The 20,038-nt window shown below is 54.9% G+C and overlaps 2 protein-coding genes across 5 annotated transcripts; one reads left to right on the top strand and one right to left on the bottom strand.

Moving 5' to 3' along the window:
- Positions 1-290: 290 nt before the first annotated feature.
- LOC117652305 (F-box only protein 43-like) lies at positions 291-3,059 on the top strand. The gene is made up of 4 exons (XM_034397111.1): positions 291-566; positions 915-1,823; positions 1,898-2,044; positions 2,158-3,059. Exons 2-4 carry the CDS (start codon positions 915-917, stop codon positions 2,404-2,406), a joined length of 1,305 nt encoding a protein of 434 aa, XP_034253002.1. The 5' UTR covers positions 291-566; the 3' UTR covers positions 2,407-3,059.
- Positions 3,060-3,390: 331 nt separating this feature from the next.
- LOC117652302 (sphingomyelin phosphodiesterase) lies at positions 3,391-18,737 on the bottom strand. Of its 4 annotated transcripts, none has more exons than XR_004588150.1 (14): positions 18,502-18,737; positions 12,525-12,717; positions 8,172-8,297; positions 7,466-8,080; positions 7,248-7,381; positions 7,004-7,168; positions 6,694-6,921; positions 6,434-6,606; positions 6,155-6,346; positions 5,902-6,072; positions 5,622-5,814; positions 5,352-5,536; positions 4,707-5,276; positions 3,391-4,563 (listed from the first exon to the last, which is right to left on the bottom strand). XR_004588150.1 is itself a non-coding variant. In XM_034397109.1 (13 exons), exons 2-13 carry the CDS (start codon positions 8,260-8,262, stop codon positions 4,494-4,496), a joined length of 2,403 nt encoding a protein of 800 aa, XP_034253000.1. In that variant the 5' UTR covers positions 8,263-8,297; positions 18,502-18,737; the 3' UTR covers positions 3,391-4,493. The 4 variants fall into 4 exon arrangements, 1 of the variants encoding a protein (XP_034253000.1); XR_004588151.1 differs by lacking the exon at positions 12,525-12,717 and having other exon boundaries at positions 4,707-4,879; positions 5,091-5,276; XR_004588149.1 differs by lacking the exon at positions 12,525-12,717.
- Positions 18,738-20,038: the final 1,301 nt, after the last annotated feature.

Genomic DNA, 20,038 nt, shown 5'->3' with positions numbered 1-20,038 from the left:
CGCCGTGGATGCTTCAAGCACGATTTTCAAAATTAATTTTATCGTAAGGAAACTTGTCAAATTATTTTTTGGCCAGTAAAAATTCATGGTACCCCTGGACTTTCAGTGAAGGAGCAAGGAGCCGACAAAGGAGTTGGAGGTTGGAGATTATAGTGAACGCCTAATTTTTCATATCAGCCTGGAAAGGCAACGCATGCTCCGAACGCAGCCCATCTCATTCCTATCTCTGTCACTCCTGTCGCGTTGAACCGAGTGCGACAAAGACCCAACATTACCGGGCTCTGCTTTCGAACGCACACCTTGACGCGCCACCGCCGCGCCGGCCGTCAGTTGTGTTTTGCGTAACGATCTTCCCGGATTCAAAAAATTGGGAGGAAGGGGTCCGGGAGTTTAGGGGATTCGTCGGGGTTTTAGATTGCCCATCATTCTTTATTGAGGCAGTGGATTAGTAGCCATGCTCGTCTTTCTTAGACATTTTATCTCATAAACAGTTTATTTTATAATCTAAGTTATTTTATTTATTGATATTACGCTGTGAAGTTTTTAACCCCGCCGCTGCTTTCAAAGTAAGTTCACTTATCTAACGTTTTGTTTTCTTGTACACCGATCAATTAGGATGTCCCGTAATCCTCGGTTTCGGTACTTTCTATGGGATACGGCTGTCCCCTTTCTGCGAGCCGGCAAGCCGTGCAAGGTGTTAGGCCACACTACCGTTTGGGCGCTACGTCACTGTACGTCTCAGGGTGGATGGGATGATGTTGATGCAGAAGAACCGCTCCTTGTCGTTCCTTGTATCAACTTGGTTAGGGCATGGGTCTTCATTCCTTACACGTTCTGTACTTTCCTTTTCTCTCATGACAAGTGTTTCTATGTCCACCGCCTCTTTTCATTTTGTCTCTCTGTTTGCGTTACAGATGGATGAGGTAGAAATGGACCTCAGTGAGCCGTCTGGAGAAAGTCCCCGGACTTTTGGAAATGTTACGTTCAAGCCACCGAAGACTGTGAATCGCAACAAGCTGCATCCATACACTATGTACGAAAGCAGTGGGTACATATCTGCAAGCTCTCCAGAAATGAATTCAACAACAGGAAGTTTACCTTGTAGTACAAGAATGACCAGAAGACTGTCCAATGACTCACAAATGTCAGTGAGCCCTGAGTGCTCTTTTCGTGCCAACATGTTGCGGTCTATTGAAGCTTCTCCTGACTCTGGATTTGATAGTGAGAGTGTCTGTGGCTCAGTTGGCTCCAAGACTGATTCAATAGTTTTGGATGTGGATGTGGACATGTCAGTTCCGCCTGTGTCCGGAATGAAACGTCCAGCAGCTCCAGAAGTGCCTGGTTCAGCACATTCTTGCAGACTGGAGGTCAACTTTAGTGAAATTGGTCCTCACTTGCAAAGCACACCAGTTTATGCTGGTTCCAAACCCAGCTGTGTTACCTTTGCAGACAGTTGTGTTTTTCAACTAAGCCCCTCAAAGCGCAGGAGGCCATCTACTAAGAAGGCATCAAGAGATTTATTTCAAAGTAGACAAAAGGGGACCTTGCCATCTTTCTCATTAGATTCTCCTTCTACTTCAAGTGCTGAACTGCCATCATTAGCCGGTCGTGAAAGTGTAGATTTTCTATTCTATCTTGGAAAGCGGTCAGTGCATCAGCCTGTATTGGACTTAATCCTGGGGCACCTCAGTCCAGCAGATCTCTGCCGAGCCAGCCTGGTTTGCAAATCTTGGAAGAGTATAATTGAAAATATACCTTCTGTTGCAAGAAAGAAACAGGATTATGTTGATAGTTGTATGGAAGTGAAAGAGAATGTGACCCAGGTTAGTCAATAAATTTCCGTAAGTGCTAATTTTTTGTGCGTTTGTGTTTTACTTTTATTCATTTCTTATTACAGTCTACCAAGAAAACTGGTGCTGCTCTCCCATTCCGTGGCCAATTAATTGAAGTTCAGAACTACAACCATCCCGAAGAAATTATTTTGCCCGAACCACGAAGTCCTCCAGTCAGTCCAAGTAAAGTCAGATTTAACTTATTTCTAAAGGTGAGTAAATGTTTGTTTCATTCTACAATCTTAATGTGTAAACACCTAGGTTTTTATATATTCTTTTTATCTTTTTCTTTTTACCACAATGATTTTTTTCATTCAATTTTTAGGAGGGCCGCAAACTAGAAGATGGACAGACCTTGGTCCAATGTCCACAGTGCAAATTGCCTGCAAGAAAGGAAGCAGAACCTGCCGCGAGGTGCACTAGAAGAGGCTGTCAATTTTACTTCTGCGTTCTTTGTCTTTGCAAATTTCATGGTGAAAAAGTATGTCCCGTTTCTGCCGTTAAGCACCGTAAGCGTCAAGTAGCCATTGGTAGCCGGGAAAGCCGCAGGAATCTGCTTCGTTTATGTAAGTAAATTGTTTGTTCTATGTTTCCAGTAATCAGTAAGGCCAATTGTGATACTAGCTATACAGTATTTTTGTAAAAATGTATAAAGCATAAAGATTATCCAGTGTTAAATTTAAATTATTATATCAGTAACTTTACAATCACACCCTCCGAGGTTTAAATTATTATTCAAGATGAGATTGTAAAGTTCAAGTCAAAAAATGAGGTTTAAGATCAAATTATCAAAAAATAGTACAAATGAATGTTTTATGCGTAATTGTTTTATGTTTGGTGGAAATACTGTGAGTTTTTATTCAGTGACTTTGTAAATTTTAATGATTTTAAAGTGGCTCTTTTTATATATAGTATCCAAATTACAAACACCCTAGATTATATTGAGAGTTAGGTTCTTTTTTCACCATTTTACTGTCTAATTTTAATCCTGAGCTCTTCCGCTAACATTGTTGAGTACCTGAAACCAATGTTCTGTCATATTTTTAAATGCACTTAAGTACAGTCAAAGTGGGAGGTAATGAAAGGTTGTTTGACCATATGTCAGCAGTTTTTGTTCTTCAGATCAGTTTTATTATCATGAAACAAGTAATATGAGCCATGAACTACCAAAAATCCTTTAAAAAAAACCTAGAACAAGAAATAAATATCTTTGGATCTGAGACAGAACAAAAGAGTTCTTATTCTTGTTTGCTCTCACACAGCAACCTTCTCCTAAAACATTGAACAATGTCAAAGGCTAAGGGTACCCAATATTTAATGGACTTAACTCCTTTTAACTCATCGAAATGAGCTTCTTTCATATTTTTCTTTCATCTAGCACACAGTTCCATTATGCAAAGTACTGTCCTCTAATCAGTGCAGTATGACTTGATCCTGTTGCTATGAGCAGACTCCATTAAGCTCAGTGGTAATCCACCCAAACAAGTCATTAAATATACAAAGAGATTTATACAAAATATATTACAGTATTCTTTTTTTATTGTTAGTTTGTTTTTTGCATCTTAAGCTTACGCCGAGTAACTAAGTCCTTTATGCTCCTTGAGGTTTGCGTTTAAATTTAGTGACAATAGAATTGCAACTACAAGAGCAAAGACAGAAAATGAAGAACTGAGGAGCGAGAGTAACAAATATTTGTCCAGAACATGTGCTTTTGCTCCACCCCTAATTCATGGGCTTGGCTCAATCTGCTAACATTATAGTTATATTTCCCTGAAGAAAAAAGATGTGGAAGACAAATGAGCCCTCCATGGCGCTCAATACACTCGCATTGTCAGTGGCAAGAATTTAAGTCTCCCTGATTACATCTATACACATGTACAGAAAAGTACAAATCGTAATACAAAGCATAGCGTGTACACATTCCATTTTCTTATGATTATCTTCCTCTCTTTGCATTGACTGACAAGAACTACAATAACTATCCAAAACCAACATCAACAATTGATTTTAATTAAAAATTAAATTCACAGGTCTTTCATAAGAGAAGGTATTAACAATATTTACAGATTTTGATTGAGCAATTTTGCTGAAAAATAGAGAGACATTTACTTGCCAAGTGGAAGTTTTATTATCCAATCTAGTCAAGATTATTATCATTATTTTTGCACAATTTTTGGGGCAGATTTTCCAGGTATTGAGACTGCCTATATCATCAAGACCAGTTAAAAGTTAGATTCTGCAGGCATGTTGTTTAAAACAATACACAGAATGTATGAATCATCACAGCCCATGTTCACACTTGAGTTCCCGGTTCCAAGGCTAGTGTTGTCAGGGAAAACACAAATTGTTGTTGTATCTTTCTTCATGAAAGAAGCTTCTTCTAGCAGGGTCTTCAAATGAGATATATGTGGCACAACCGTGCATGACATGGCACATGCAGCATGTTCATTAATGTACACTAAGTAACACAACCTACTGAAAGTGTTACAAATCTTGAAGCACTTTTTCTGTCTGCATGAAATTGTTTCTCTTGTTGTTTCTCTCAATTTAAATGCCTCTCATTGTTCTTGCACAAACCATTCCAATAATCATGCGCAGATTCAAACACAATGGAATGGCAAATGTATTTTTTCCTAGCTTTTCAAATGGGATGAAAGGCATTTATCCTAGACCAAACACATATTTTGGTATTTGGTAAGTGAAGGATGGGATTGCCATGATCATTGACATCCTGAAACAGATGGAGAAATCGCTGTAGTATTGTGACATTATCATGCGTTTTTACACCATAATAGTAATGCATACAAACTATGATAAAATATTTGTGCAAATCTAAAAGACAGTAAGGCAGGCAGAGGAATAGTGAGTGCTTACCAAAGGGGCGATGGGCAACATAGTTTGATGAGAAAATCCATCACCACCATCAGTGACAAACAGAAACCAACACCAGTTGTGCGTGTGCACCATCACCATTAAATATTAGTTGATGTAAAACAAAATTGTGTCCTTAGAGGCTACGAATTAAGGTGTTACTAAATAGCATCTATCTGCAACGTAAATTAATTGGGCCCATCAATGAACAGCTTGTCCTAGAATCGGGTCTCATTTTTAACTTGAAGCAAAAGAAAGATGTTTTGCAGTCTCAAAGATGGAATATACCATAGTACAAATGGTTATTTTTCTAGTTAAGACCACCAGTAAGTGACAATAATTAAAGCTTTTCGAATAGCATGCCCAATCCAAAAAAATGGAACATACGAAAGTGCCAAGCCATTATAGATCCAAGCTCGCCATCCTGTTCTTGTATTTGCATCAATACGACTCTCGATTTCTTGACATAGTACTTTCCGGTCATGAGATTTTCCTGATCTCAAGTCACAAACCATCCTCTTTTTACATTCACCATCACAAGGTGGTCGCCTAGGTGAACTTTTCCAATAGTGCCTGTTCAAAAACAGAAATGTAAAATTAACAGGAATGAATAACATAGAATGTCCTGATAGTTGAAGGATCCCTTACTTGTAATAATTATCAAATAGAGGTCCATCTTGAGCAATTTTATTTATAAGGGTATCCCACTCTTGCGGCAGAAGAGAAGGCAATTGGTATGCAGCTCTTGCTGAGTACAACTTGTACCAAATTGGATAATCATACGCGTTGGCTTCCTTAAGGTTCATTACCCATGTTTCATGGTCTATTACAGCCTATTCACAATAAAACAAATTACAGATTGAAACATGCTCAAAAATTCAAGACTTGGTCATTTATGTCTGCTTTAGAAACACTTACCCTCGTCGTGTCTTTATGATCTCCATCAACATAGTAAATTCTGTACCCTGGGTTGAGATCATAATAGGGTGTAACAGATGGTCCTATGTATGCAATACTGACTGCTCTTCCAAGATCTTCAGTGTCATAAAACAGCTCAAATTCGTCATAATGGGTGTGTCCAAAAAAGAGAGAGACTATTGTACTTTCATATCTGAAAGAAGAAAATAAGTGAAATATTTAGAACACACAGTGGCAAAATATTTGTTCACCAGCAAAGAATTACTTTGAGAATCCTCACCTATTCACAATGCGATAAAAGTTTCTACTCCAAACTTTGAGACAGTCTGAATGTCCTGGAGGGATATGACCAATTACATGTACTTTCTCTTCATTGAACTCAGCACTTTGGAGCTCATAAATAAACCACTGTAATTCCTTTGCTGGGTCAGTGCTGTTTAATAAAAGCCACCTGAAAATTTATTGACCAAGTTAAAAATAACAGTTTTAATAGAAGGTGACAATAAAAATTACTTAAGTATACTGCCACTGACCAATTTTTATTATTACAGTAGTTCATGTTTAATGAGATGACCCTAAATCCAGGTCGAACAAGGACACTGTAAAACGCTCCTCTCCTCACAGTGCGAGACACACTTGATGGCAACCATTGCCGCCACTGAGCATCAAGTTCATCATACAGCCAATTTATAGAATAGTCATTCTGAACAAATGGTGGAGGAAAACTGAAAGAAACAAAAAAGTTTCAACCTACTTTATGATGTGATTGTTCATAAAATCTACCTCTTGTCAAACTCAAGTTATAAAAATACCTGTTGACTGGGGCAGCTTCATGATTGCCCAAAGCAGGAAATATTGGTATTCCAGGGAAAAGCTGGGCCATCTGAGCAACAGTTTCCTTCAGAATGAAGAGATTTTCTTCCCTTGTTTGATTCCACACATCATGAGGAGGGAGATCACCTGTCCAAATTATGTAATCTATGTCCTGTTCATGATAAAAGAGAACATAGTAAGTGTTTCATTCAATTAAAATTTAAAGTAAAATTAAGGAGCATGAGAGAAAGATACAAACGGGATGTGTGCTTGCTATATGTTGAAGCATGTGGTCTACAGTCCTTTTCGGTGTATCACATTTCCTGTAATCTCCCCAGCGACCAGCTGCTGCTTGGGGGGACAGTGCAGGACCGTTAGTCAATCTACAGCAAAGTGGTTCATTGCAATCTGCATTTGTTCCTTCTTGATAATAAGGGTCATAATGAGTATCTGACAAATGAAGGACTTTGAATGATGGTGCTCCTTCCTGAATGACAAATTAAAATGCAAGATAAGAAACGACTCGCACACAGAGCCATGACCCATATGAGTAATGTGATTATTCTTACTGTAGGCACTTTAGGTTCAGGAACTTCTGGTTTGGGCACTGGAGGAAATATCACTTTCCATTCATGGAATGGATTATAGACATCGCCACAAGCATCACCAATCACAAAGGAGCAAACTTCTTCCGGGCCAAGGGAAACACGTTTCAACACATGCACAACTTCTCCCTGTAATAAATCAACATATACGTGGTGAAAAGTGCACTGAATAATAATATTTCCGACCAGATCCACAAAAAATGCCTACCCCAAACAGTTCAGTAAGACCCTCACACACTCGAGGCGACTGAATTTTTAAACTAACACAAAATTGGTAGACAATTTTATTGATGTCATCTCTGCTTTTGCCTCCACGGATGTAATGCTGGATAAGACCAACACCTAAAACGTTGAAACAAGTTTAAACCCATGATACCGCATCCATATCAAAAGTGTGGATAGACTTGTACCGGGAAGGGATCTCACCTGCTTTGCACGCCGTGCACGACACCTTGGACATGACGCTCGTCTCGATCTCCTGCACGACCTGCTTCAGGTCGAAGAGCCACAGCGCCTTGTCCACGATGCGCGGCAGCCCTCGGCCCGCGCGCATGTCCTCGGCCCAGGCGGTGCCCTCCAGGTCGGCCAGCAGGCTGGTGTAGTTGACGCGGAGCAGCTCGAACTGGCGCGCCGTCTCCACGTCCAGCTGCGCGTCCGACGGCGAGGCCGCGTCCGCCGGGGCCGACACGACGCCGGGGAGGGGCAGCACGTGCGTGCGGTTGAGTGGCCGCAGCACGGCGCTCTGCACCGCCGGCACCACGTCCACGTCGTTGGAGTCGCCGACGACGACGTCCCCCTCGACGACCTGGTAGCGCTCGCCGGGCAGCCCGGCCCCCGTCAGCCCCGTCACGTCCCAGTCGTCCTCGGTGGCGAAGGGCTCGTCGGCGGTGGCGGTAGCGGTGTCGAGGGGCGGCGCCCGGCCTGCCCCCTCCGCCGCCCCCAGCCCCTCCGCCGTCACCACCCCCTCCGCCGCGAACGCCTGGAACGTCTGGCTACCGGCGGGGACGACGTTCCTGGCGATCTGCCGCGCCACAGGCCCCCCTGGAAGGAAAAGCAAAGCGCAGAGCTTGAAAACGGAACGGGCGCACAGCGCAGCACGGCGCGCAGCACAGCGGCACTGGTAGCCACTCACCTGACACGCACGCGGCCAGCACCAGCAGCAGGACGATGACGACGGAGGAGGGGGTCATGGCGGGGGCGGCGACTGGCGGCGGCGGCCGCATCGTGGTCTTCGGTGTCTGGCCGGTCTGTCACACTCCTGCAACGCCACAAGAAACGGTAAAGAATGCGTTTGAGTTGCTGTGACAGGCGGACGACAGTGATAGCGCTGTGGTCGAGGTCGATCCGTCACCGACTGTCACACTGCGGACCGATTCCCACCCGCGTTTTGGCGCTGTCTCTCTCGCACCCTTGCGCGACGGCCCATGAGTGTGAGAGAGACAACGCGATGAAAGCGCCGTCAGTCTGGCGCGGCGCGGCGGCCCGAGCGCCCGGACACCCAACGCGCGGCCCGAGCGCCCGGACACCCAACGCGCCCGTCGCGCGGCCCTGCGCAGCGGGTTGGCCTACCCCTGCGCTTCGCAGGCGCTCGGTGGGCTGACGAGCCTTCTCTCTCTCTCTCTGCCGTAAACAACCCCCGTTTCCCCCGTTCTTCATCGAGCACTGGGTTGGACGACCCGGCCGCCCTGTTGCGTGCGTCGCGTGCTCTCATTGGCTGCCGCTGACGTCACGCGCGTGCGCCCAGGAATGCTTTCCGCGTTTTCCTTGGCCATTCCGCAACGCCTACAATGTGAAACGAAAGGGATGCAGTCACGACAACACTCGGCGACGTATTGGCTCTGCCAGACACGCCAAACACGTTGCCGATGCCGCGATGCCTCGCAGTTCGGCGCATTTGGTCGTGCTCCACGGCCTGTCCGTGGCACGCCTGTCACCTGTTACAGTGTTACACGCACGCCAATGACTCCGATATTGGTGCCTCGCCTTCCTTCACTTTCACTGAGGGCCGGGCCGGGCCGGGCCCACCACGGCCAGGGCTGGAAAGGAGCCCTGCGTATACACACGCCGCCCCGCCCCACCACGCAGGGCAATGGATGAATTCCACAGTGTCATGGTCATACGAAAGCGTGTTTTCTCCCGCCGACAAGAGGCTTCGACTTTTCACGCACGCGCGCACGACCCACGCGTGCGCGGCGCACGGCGCGCACAGCGCCCTGCCGGTCTAGTCGGCTCTGGCTGCCTGCCGCCCTGCGGCATTCGGACGAGGGAAGGGAAGTCCCAAGAAGACAGCCAGGCACGCGGCGCCGGTGTCTCCTACACTGGCAAGTCGGGTCGATGCGCTCCCGTTCCCACACGCCTCTCTGGAGCTCAGCCCCCGACAGGTGTCGAAGTGCCAGCTCGTGGCGCCCATGATGATGACGACCAAACGGCGCGCACTGACCCAGGGGCGGAGCTGCCACCACGACCAGGGGGTGCATCGGCTTGGCGGCGGTGCGGCGCCGTGGACGGGACATGTCCCACTGGACACTGTGCTGGACACCGGGCCGCGCTGCGCTCCAAACAGGGTACTTTCACTGCTTGGTGCTTTCCCCATCATGACGCCAGTCCGGCAGGACGGGCAGCACGGCCAGGGCGGCGGCCAGGGCGGCGGCCAGGGTCAAGGCCAAGGTCCGGCATGGTGGCGCCAGCGCGCCAGCGCGAACGCGCGAACGCGCGCGGCCCTGCGGCAGTCGTGGTGCAGGTCGAGAACAGGGGCACGGCGCGGCTACAGGTTCGCCGTTGACAATGAAGAATCGAACCAAACTGAAAAACAAGATGAAACAGAACTGGCGACCATCGGCGAGATGCAGTCGTTCCGCCTCCGCAAGAAAGTCCGGCGCTGACGCGCTGACGGCGACGTTCGGTCGGCCAATGGCTTGGCCAATGGCGTCCCTGGAATGGCCTCCGCCGCGGCAGGCGGCGGGCAACCCCACGCGAGTACGCGAGTGCCGACATTTTTTAGAGAAAATGAATCCCTTTCCGGCCGTTTCTCTTCCTCGCACGGCGGCCACGGCCAGGTTGGCGAGCCACGCGCGCCACGCGCCACCACGGTCATTCCCCCTCGCGGATCGGCAGCGCCAAGGCAGCGCGCCCAGCCCCGCCCCGCGCCGCCACTGGAAGCGCGGCCGTAGCGCCAAGCACCAAGTTATGGTCAGGATAGCTTAAACTCAAAATTTAATCTTGCACGGAAATCATCTGACGCAAACTCCAGCCGTTCGCGAGATGCAGACACAAACAGTCGCGAAAAGGGTGAGGTTTCCACAGCCTGCCGCTCATCACGTCGTCCACGCCGTCCTCGTAAACAAGGGGCGCGGCTGGCGGTGACGTGTTCTTCCAGTGTGAAAGCAGCCGGGCAACCCGCGGTGCACCTCGTGATACGACTCGCGGCGTCGCGGGGGACGTGCGCGGGGACGTGCGCGCGGCCAAAATCCGGGGCCGAGGTCCACCGATCCGGCGAGCTCGTCCTCACCCGTAAGTACGGGACGCCCCGTGAGAGCGAGAGAGACGACAGAGCAGCAACGAAAGCTCGGGACAAAGCCACGCACTCACACACCGCTGGCGCTGAGGCTTGCGCTTCCAGTCCCGAAACTGCCTGACCTCACTCACGGAGGATCGCCCTGTCCGGTATTCTGCAAACCGCCCGCGGCGACCCGCCGGCCGACCTGACTTGCCGAAGCCGAAACCAAACCACCGGTATACATAACTGTGCATGGCTGACTGGCTGGCTGGCTGGCTGCCCCCGACCCGACGCCGAGCCCTGACTCCTGACGGCGTCCTCTGCCGCCCTGCTGCTCAGGAGCTGCGCCCGACGCTGCTCCCGTTACGCCGGAATCATAGCGCACCGAGACCATGCCGCCGGCCGCACCGCGCGGGAGGCTCACCGCCGTGGGAGCCTGCAGTGTGGGAGCGAGAGCACCGGAACTAGGAAATTACTCAAAGTGGAAAAAAATATTTAACTGCCGCGTGCGCGAGATGATGATTTTCCGAAATCCTACTGGAAGTCACGAAGCTGGAGTTGAACGTTCAAGTTTCACCAAGAGGTTCGATTTCGGTAGGCGGCGCCGCTTTTCCGTTCGCCGAAGCACCGAAACGAGGCGAGGTGACTCGACTGGAAAGTGATGATCGGATTGGAGAGGACGAGGGCGAGGACGGGCAGCGGACCGGGCCGGGAAGTCCGAGCGCCATCTAGTGAGTGTTCCTGGAAGTGCTACCTGCTACCTGTGTACCAGTGAGAGCACACACACACGCACACACACGGGCACGTGTACTAGCGCACGGAAAATAAAGGGGCCGAGGTCATTATCATTGCGAAGGACGGAGGTTTCGGTGAAAGTGGCCGCACCGCCGCTTTTCGAGATGATTATTGCCGCCAATATTTTTGTTATTGTGCCGCAGCGCTAGTGTGAGTGTGTGAGTGCGTGTGTGTGAGCGCGCCCGCCTGCAATAATACGATCATTATACACGTACGGCGCGGCTGCGCGGCTCGCCTCGCCGCCGAAGCACCCCGCCTGCCAGCCTGCCACTAAGCACTGCCGGCACTATGCCACTGCCGCCGATTCCCGACTCCTTCTCGCTGCTTTCGTTTTGTGGCTTTGTGGTGTGGTGCGCGCGGAGCCCGGCGGAGTACGGCCCGTGTCACTTTCTTTGCGCGTGAGGGCGAGCGTGAGGGTGAGGGACGCGTCCAGGAAGCCCGCTGCGCGCTCCGCCCGCCGGCCCGGGCCGCGGCGTCGCCTTGGGTGCCGTCAACCTAACCTAACCATGCGCGCGAGTGAGAAGCACCCCCATGGGCGTTAAAGGTCAGTATCTATCGCCGAGCACTGACACTGTCGTCAGTACGACAGGGGTGGCTTCAGAATTTGGTTTCTAGGACGGCTATTTGGAACCTTTGGCCTGCCTTCAATGCCTTCAGCTGGCTTGGGCCGCGCCTCCAACGGGGTCGTCGGCCACCCTGCGGCCCGCGCGGCTCAACTATGTAAGACGAGGACGTCCCAGCGTATCTGTCGGGGGCATTGACCTTGTGGGGCTCGGTCGCGCCGTGTCCGAGCCCGCCACGACGGACGCCGTGGGGAACTGGTTTCGGGACACTTACTCCAGTGGGAAAGAAAGGGGTTTAATTTGTTGCAGCGGGCGAGCGGGCGCCAGAGCGCCAACTCCATGTCGTCGACCACACCGACCACGCCGTCGTGGACGCGTCCGGCGGTGACGCCGCCACTGGATGACCGAACGTCGCCACCCGGGCCGTGGCGGCACTGCACGCCAGAGCAGGCCAAGCAGCGCGATGGGCGCGACGATGCACCCCTTGCCATTGTCCTGGCGGTGCTCCGCGAAGGTGGCGTGCGGTGCCGCGCCGCCGCGCCGCCGCGTCCCCGGGACTCGCGCATTGTTCGCGGCTCCGCGGCTCCTCCGTGCACCGCGACTCCGTGTAGAGCGTGCTCATTATGCTCACCTGAGGAAGTGGCGGCCGGGCGGGCGGCCGGGCGGACTGGCGGCAGCCTCAGCGAGTGCTCATGGCGCTCGTGGCGCTCATGGCGTAACCCGGGCGGCGGCCGCGGCGGCCGGCAGGCGCAGGGCCCTGAGGGACGCCCTGAGGGACGCCCGGAGGGACGCCATGCCGACGAGGCACGGCGACAGGGCCCCGTCTGGAAAACAGGGCCGGACAAAAAAGGGTGAGTACGCTTCCTGCTACGCCCGCTCCGCCCGCCTCGCCCGCCGGCAACGCGCGGAGCCGGCGGAGCCGATCATCCTGGCGGAGAAAGAAGTCCCTGAACCAGGTCAGCGCGCTGGCGGCGCTGGCGGCGCTGGCGGCGAGGCCCTGCCGACGCCGTGGCCCTGCTGGCGCAGGCGGCCAGGAAGGCGCATTCCCAACACGGCCTTCCACGCTCCCTCACTCTCGCACCCCTGCGGCCCCGCGGCACGCCCTGGAGTGCGGGAGAGACAGCGCGACAGCGCGACCGAGCACCGTGTCGGACGCAGCCTGCTGCGGGGGCGGCGCGGCGCGGCCTGGACTGGAGTGAGTCAGAACGTCTGCCAACAACAGACGACGCACCGCACCAACCCTGGGCCGCGGGCAGGCCGGGGGCGTCACGCCGCGCCACGCCGCGTGGGCCGCTGGCAACCGTTGGGCGTGTCGTTGGCATACGACGCACGCCGCCGCGCGCCCCAACGTAACTTTCTTCTGGACACCACGTCCGGGCATTTGGCAGAACAGAGCCGCGACGCGTCCGTTCGCAGGTTCGCGGCAGTGCTTAGCGGGTGCTCCAAATTTCGCTTGTTCCATTCCGCGACACACTGCCAGAGCTCGGCAGGATGTCGGTGGAGTTGACGGTGTGCACGAACAGCTTAAAGCGCGGCGTGCCGGAAGTCCAAACGTAACCTAGCCTAACACGACACTCTAACCCAGTAGACCGAGTGGGAGGTCTCTCTCTCTCGTACCGGTGCGGCACTGTGGAATCAGTCTACAACGTGATAACCGCGACGTCACCGCTTGCAGTGCAGGGCCGAGCAGGGCCCCGCGGGGGGTCAAGGCACAGACAGGCAGGGTGTGGTGCCTCGCCACCACGCCCCTCAGACCATCCATTGTGGACGAAAGGTTATAACGGGTACTGCCCCCCTCCCCTTTCCAGTGCCCCTTCGCACAGAGACCAATTGGGCGCTTTTCCCTCGGCGATGATGCTCTCAGGAGGTCCCGGTTTTTTACCCCTGGCCTGGCCGGCCGGCGGGCTGATTGAATTAAAGTGAACCCAGTGGGCCGGGCCGGAGGGCTCGTGGCAGTCATCTGTCGGTACAATAACCAATAACAGTTTTAAAAATGCTAGACAGCAAATGACGTTGCTTTACACGATGTGAACGTGTCTGCTTTTCAACGCACACCAACAATGCCGCGTCTTTCAACTTTAGACTGTCCAGAAAACCCGCTGGGGCTCGCAGCAACCGATCAAAGCTAAGCGGCTCGCGATTGAGCCCTGATCGACAGAGACTGGTGACTGCACGGCGTCGCGGCGGCGGCGCGGGCGCGGCCTGGGCGTGGCATGTCCCTGCCGGGGACAGGCCTAAAGGGGGCCTAAAGGCAGGCCTAAAGGTGGGCCTCACGTAGACAATAACGGTTCCGACCCGGCCCGCCGGCCCGCCGCCCCACCCCGGCCCGCCGCTCCTCGCCGCTGGCTGGGAGCTGCCAAAGGGGGGGGGGCCGCTGCGGTTGCGACGCGGCCGATAATTGTTGCAGGCTTTTGGCATTTCTAGGCGCGGAGCCTTCTGTGCCTTTGCGGGGGGGACCCGGGCGAGAGGTCGCCGAGGTCGGCACAACCGCAATACCTGTCCTTCCCGGCCGCTGCCGCCCCGGCCCTTCGTCATCAACGGAACGGGGCCGACGGGGTGCCGCCAAAATGCAAGCCTTCCTCTGGGACTTTCCAGTGCAACGGGCTCCGTTTCCGGCACGGAATTCCCAGGGAAGTCCCAATTCTTTGGGAGACTTGAACGACAGGAACATGGCTCGTCTGCGGATTATGTTTTTCACCCCCCCTCCTCTTTCCGGGCCATCCTGCGGGCCCTGGTACACCTCACCCACGGAGATGCTTCGAGTTCCCCCTTCCCGACGTCACGTAATTTATGCAAGCCGCCTTGTGCAGGGGCTGGGCTTGGGCTGCGGGAAAACGAATGGAATGATAACAGTGACGCGCGTGGGCGCATTCCGGTTGGATTCACCGTTCGACAGACAGACAGACAGACAGACAGACAGACAGACAGACAGGCAGACAGACAGACAGACAGACAGACAGACAGGCAGACAGGCAGACAGACGCGAGATGTGTCGCGGACTGACACCGACTGACACAATGACAGGCGGCATGCGACACGCCCGCGGCGCCGGGTCCGCCAGCCTGCCAGTGCAAGTGTCGCTACTTGGTACAGAAAAAAAAATGAAACTCTTGCAGGCGCCGGGTAGGCCACCGCCTTCGGTTGCAGACACGCGAGTGGAGCGGGCTGCCTACCCGGTGCCCGGCAGGCTGACAGGCGCCGGGTAGGCCACCGCCTTCGGTTGCAGACACGCCAGTGGAGCGGGCTGCCTACCCGGTGGCCGGCAGGCTGAAGGTGAAGACGCGTGCGGAGGTCGCCCCCCGGAGACGGTGCGCCTCGGTGATAACCTTGTCTCCCTCTACGAAACAGCTACACCGTGCCGGGGTGTTGATAAGGCGTGTCTCATGGATAAGCGCAGTCAGGTGACGCAGTTGCTGCGAGATTCCCCTCAGCTGCGACCGGCGCGACCGACGGCGGGCGTCTGGGTCAACACACATCAACACACACGTAAACAGCCACCGCCCTCGGAAGCATTTACATTTTGGGCCGGGTCATGCATGCATGACCCTCACTGCCCTGCCGGCGTTCCGCGATCGCCTCCGCGCCGGTCGAAGAGGCCAGCCTCCCTATCAGGGCTGTTATCGAACGCACCCCGAGGGCGACGCGCGCGGCGGGGCGGGGCGCAACGAGCAATGACCCAACTGAGTGCTGTTTCGAGTTTTCTGTTTCTCCGATCCCGTTTTCCTTCGCCTTCCCGCCTGCCCGGCCTGCCTGCACCGACCGGGCCAGGGCCAAGCCAGGGCCAGCCTTGTGCCGGACGACTCCGGCGGCCACTGCCAGGGCCTCCACGTCCTCCCTCAGCGCGTACTTTCTTCTCAAGGACGAGCGCGATATCGTGCCTGGGCGGGGACTCGAACCCGCGACCTTGAACTTGAGGGTCCGCATCGCTGCACCCACGGCCACCGGGCACCGCGGCACCGCGATGCGCGCGGGGACACTTTGCCCCGTAAATAAAAGGGAACGGTGACGTCACCACGGCACGTCACAGGGGGCCTCATCAGGTGACTGACTGGCCCTACTACTATGTGCTCTGTGGCGGGACGGGGCACGGGGCAGGCGGGGTGCGGCGGGGCGCGGCGGGGCGCGGCGGGGACGTCGCGTCTCGCCGGCTGCAGGAGAGAGTAAGAGGGGGGAGGGGGAGGGGGGGGGGCGACCCAGCGACCGCCACCACGCTCCACGCCTGCCCCACTGGTCCTGCCCGCCCTGCCGCCGCAACTGCCGCTGCCTTCAAAGTAGGTTAAGAATCTCCGTCAAGTATGTGGCCTGCGAGGCGGGGCGGGGCGGGGCGGGGGGGCGGGGCGGGCGGGCGTGAGGAGCCTCCTGGAGGCGGAGAGCAACGGGCTACCGACCCGGCTGGGGTACGCGGGGCACGGAGCACCCGAGGCAGCCGCCCATGGCCCCCATGGCTACACCGCCTCCAGGCTGAGCCGCCGTGGGCCGCGGAACGCGTTCGCTGAGGACCACGACGTCGACGAGGACGCCGACGAGGACGCCAGGGCACGCAGGAGCATTCGCGGTTCGGCCCGGACCGCCTGCCCGGCCCGCGCTCGCGGACTTCCCCGCAAGCTTCTTTTTCCAGTGTGGACTCCAGGCATGCTCCTGGCAGCACCTGGAGAGCCGGGCCGGGCCGTCGTGGCCGTGGCCGTGGCGTGGCCGTCGTATCGGGGAAGACGGGACCAGACCAGACGGGCCTGGCCCGGCTCGGCCCGGCTCGGCTCGGTGCGATTCGCTTTTCAGTTCGACGGTTCGACTCGGCTGCTCTCGGATGTAGTTTGAGCCTTTGAGCCTCACAGCTGGGTCCTGGGTGGCGTTCCCCGCGTCAGGATGAGGACCACGTAATCCAATCCGGGTCGGGCCGGGGTGGCTTCCAGCTCCCAAGTTTGAAAACGGGAGGAAAGTGTCCCAGTGAGCGGCGGCCCCAGCTGGGACAAGAGTTACTGGTTTCGAGTGGCCGTCTATCGCGAGCAACGGTGCGACGGTAAATCGCCCAGTACCCCGCCTGCAGGCCAAGCACTGCCGAAACCAACTCCACTCCGATATTAGGGACTCCGTTATGTCGCGGACCAGCCAGGACGCCGGGACCAGCACGCCGCGTCCTGTCTTGTCATGTCCGGCCGAACGCGCTGCACGCGCTGCAGGTCCCAACCTTGAACCTCCCCGGGCTGCTCGGCTGCTTGGCCTGCTTGGCCTGCTTGGCCAGACAACAGCAGTTGAGCCGCAGCAAGCAGCAAGGCATGCGGGAGCACTGTAGGCCCGCCAGCCCCGCATGGCGCTCCTCGTCAACAACAACACCGCCGCCATGCCGATGGACGTCCGCCGGCACTGCAGGCTCACGTCTCGCTGTCTCTCTCGCACTCTCGGGGCCTTCCGAAGGGGTGAGAGAGAGAGAGACAGACTTGCAGGCCTCGCAGGCATGGCAGCGAGGATGTGAAAGTGCACCGGGAGGGCGATGCATCGCGATGCATTGCCATGGCAATCACAGAATGGAAAGGAGCGATGTTTCGGATCCGAGAGCGAGGCAATGCAGGGCAATGCCGGCCAACGCGATGACCACTCGATGGCGTGCTGGACCATTCCGCGATTCGGCGACCCACGCGCCCAGCACACGCAGCTCGCACCGAGCACTCCAGGCACGCGCTGCGATTCAAGCCCTTTTCTTCTCGCTCCATCTCGAAGACCGAGGCCCTGGCGGGGCCCTGGTGGGGCCCTGGCGGGGCGACGCTTGCCCCGATGATTAACACGTCCTTCCCTCGCGATCGGTGACGCCAGGCCGTCGCGTCGCGTCGTCGGCCTGCTAGTGTAGCGGCGTAGCGGCCCGAGCCGAGAGCTCGCTGCTAGGCTGCTTGCTTCTCGAGTCGCCGCGATTCATACAGAGAAATCAGGTGTTGCGTCTGAGACACAAAATGTGTCAGCGCGAGTGCCGGCGGCGTGACTCCCCCCGCCCCGCCCCGCCCCGAGGACATGCCGAGGCGTCGTCTGCTACACTGCCACCACAACACGCAGCAAGCCGCCCCCAGCCGCCCCCGCCCCTCGCCGACGCCGGCCGGAGGAGATACAGTGTCCCAGGGTGAAGGCTGATCATCCGAGCTGCGCGCTGCACGCGTCGCCAGTTCAACAAACCGCCGCAGAGTCGCCCGTTTCTAATCAATGCTCGCCTGGATTCGCTGATTTCAATTTTCCATATGCGATGAGGGGAGGGAGTGGCCGCGTGAGCGAGCAGCGAGTTCAGCGCGCGGAGTGTCACGCCGGTGCCTCCTGGCGTCGCTGGCGTGACTACCAAGTCGCACGCAAAAAGAGCGACGGCGACAGCGACAGCGGCGTGCTCTCAAAAGGACGCGCCGCGACGCGCCGCGACGCGCAGTAGGTTACGGACCGGACCGGACCCCCGCGTCGCAGTGCGTCGCAGTGCGTCGCAGTCCCTGCCACAGGCCCCGCTCACCGCGTCGCCGAGGGCTGACCGATTGACACCTCGGCGACGGCGCCCCTGTCAACCTGCCGCGCGCCCATCGCGACCACGACGACGGGGTGCTTCGAGGAGCACGGGCCGGCGGCCGAGCGCGGATACTCACCTCAAAGAAAGCAGTGGGGTGGAAATCCTTAGTATCCGTTTTGCCGTTCGGCAGCGTGCACGCGGGTGGCACTGAGTCGCACTGGTCACTGGCAAGTCGCGAGACGAGCCTTGCCGCCCCACTCGGCACTTGTACGTCTACAGGCTGCGCACTCCTGCCACTGTTTCCGTCTCTGTCTCGCTCCGCCCTTCCATGCTGCTCCTTCCCGGCCAACTGACTGGGCTGGGCAGGGCAGGCTGGCTCTGGCCTGCGCCGCGCTGCGCAGTGCCCCGCGGCTTGAGTTGGGCCCCGGCCAGTGCTGCCAACCGAGCGCCTCAGACGCTGGCACACTGGCAGGCGGGTTCACGGGCCGGCGGGCAGGCTGGCCAACCTGCGGACGAAGGCGGGCCTTCACGACCACTGGGAACGGCAGAAGCTATGCGAGGGAAGCCCCAGCACCGAATTGGTTGAAAGGTTTTGGGTTGACAGTGAGGCAAGGCCGCAACCCACTCTCCGCACATGCAACATTGTTTTGGGGCTTCTGACTGCGTGTGAATCGCTTTCGGTCGCTTTTAACGTGATCATGGCTGAACTTAAGTTGAGCGTTTACTACAGAAATGTTCTGCTAGCTACATCTTCAAATACTTTACATAAAGATTTCTAACATTTGAAGCGTGGCGGTCGACGACGAACTGGAAGAGGTAAACATTACCAACATGTGACATAATAGTGTGTCCGAAATATTCAACTTACATCGAACAATATTTCAAATGGACCTGGGCACATGACTTTTAAGCTTGTAAATAGTTACAAAGCGTTCTTTTTTTCTCATTCAAGCAAATGTTATGTAATTTTAAACGGCAAGAAAAATTACTTTGTGATGTTGGCTTTAGATGACACTACAACCAGTGTTGCCACACAAGGTGGCAAAAAAATCCCTTGATGCGCTAGTGTCGAAAGGGTTGCCAACCTTAGCCTGCCCAGTAGGCAACAGGCAACTTCTCGAGAGCATCGCCCGGATATTGCCTGGCCAGGCTGAAGTTGGAAGTCCTTTCGACACTGGCGCATCGTGGGAAGTTCTGTGTCTAGTATGGCAGCACTGACCACCTGTGAGATGAGAATTTACGCACAGCATTTCAGGCCTTCACGGTTCTTTCCAATCGAGGGCTCTACGCAGCTTGGTAGGAATGGGTAGGGAGTAGAATCTCACGGTGTGTGGATTGCTTGCGGTGGTGTTGTTTGTTGCTTGGCCATTCGACTTGCGACTGCGAACAGTGGACGACGACGACGACCTAAAGCTCAGCGAGCGCCCCCTGGCCTGCCGTGGCGGCCAGCGCAGGAACTAAAGAGTCGTGGGCGCCACGGTGTAGAGTATTCGAAATTCGAACAGACCGGTCCTTTGCAAAACTCAGATCAGACCAAGGGGGAGGGTGGGTGTGCTCGTAGAGAGGCGAGTTTCGAAGTCAACGGTAAGTTTTGCCTTGCGTGTGATTATTTCCCGTTTCTCATCGCCTTTACACTAGAAGTGTCATGTGATCCCCTGCACCCCTAAGAGACA

The sequence above is a fragment of the Thrips palmi genome, unplaced genomic scaffold (assembly GCF_012932325.1).
Source record: "Thrips palmi isolate BJ-2018 unplaced genomic scaffold, TpBJ-2018v1 HiC_scaffold_7, whole genome shotgun sequence".
Taxonomy (NCBI): domain Eukaryota; kingdom Metazoa; phylum Arthropoda; class Insecta; order Thysanoptera; family Thripidae; genus Thrips; species Thrips palmi.
The sequence above is the reverse complement of the archived record's forward strand: the minus strand, read 5'-3'. Positions and strand labels throughout refer to the sequence as shown.

Coding starts and splice junctions, on each gene's coding strand:
- LOC117652305 (XM_034397111.1), top strand. CDS start 915: ATGGATGAGGTAGAAATGGACCTCAGTGAGCCGTCTGGAGAAAGTCCC. Junction 1,824..1,897: donor TGAAAGAGAATGTGACCCAG/GTTAGTCAATAA, acceptor TTCTTATTACAG/TCTACCAAGAAAACTGGTGC. Junction 2,045..2,157: donor GATTTAACTTATTTCTAAAG/GTGAGTAAATGT, acceptor TTCAATTTTTAG/GAGGGCCGCAAACTAGAAGA.
- LOC117652302 (XM_034397109.1), bottom strand. CDS start 8,262: ATGCGGCCGCCGCCGCCAGTCGCCGCCCCCGCCATGACCCCCTCCTCC. Junction 8,081..8,171: donor GCTGGCCGCGTGCGTGTCAG/GTGAGTGGCTAC, acceptor TTTTCCTTCCAG/GGGGGCCTGTGGCGCGGCAG. Junction 7,382..7,465: donor GTGCACGGCGTGCAAAGCAG/GTGAGATCCCTT, acceptor TCAACGTTTTAG/GTGTTGGTCTTATCCAGCAT.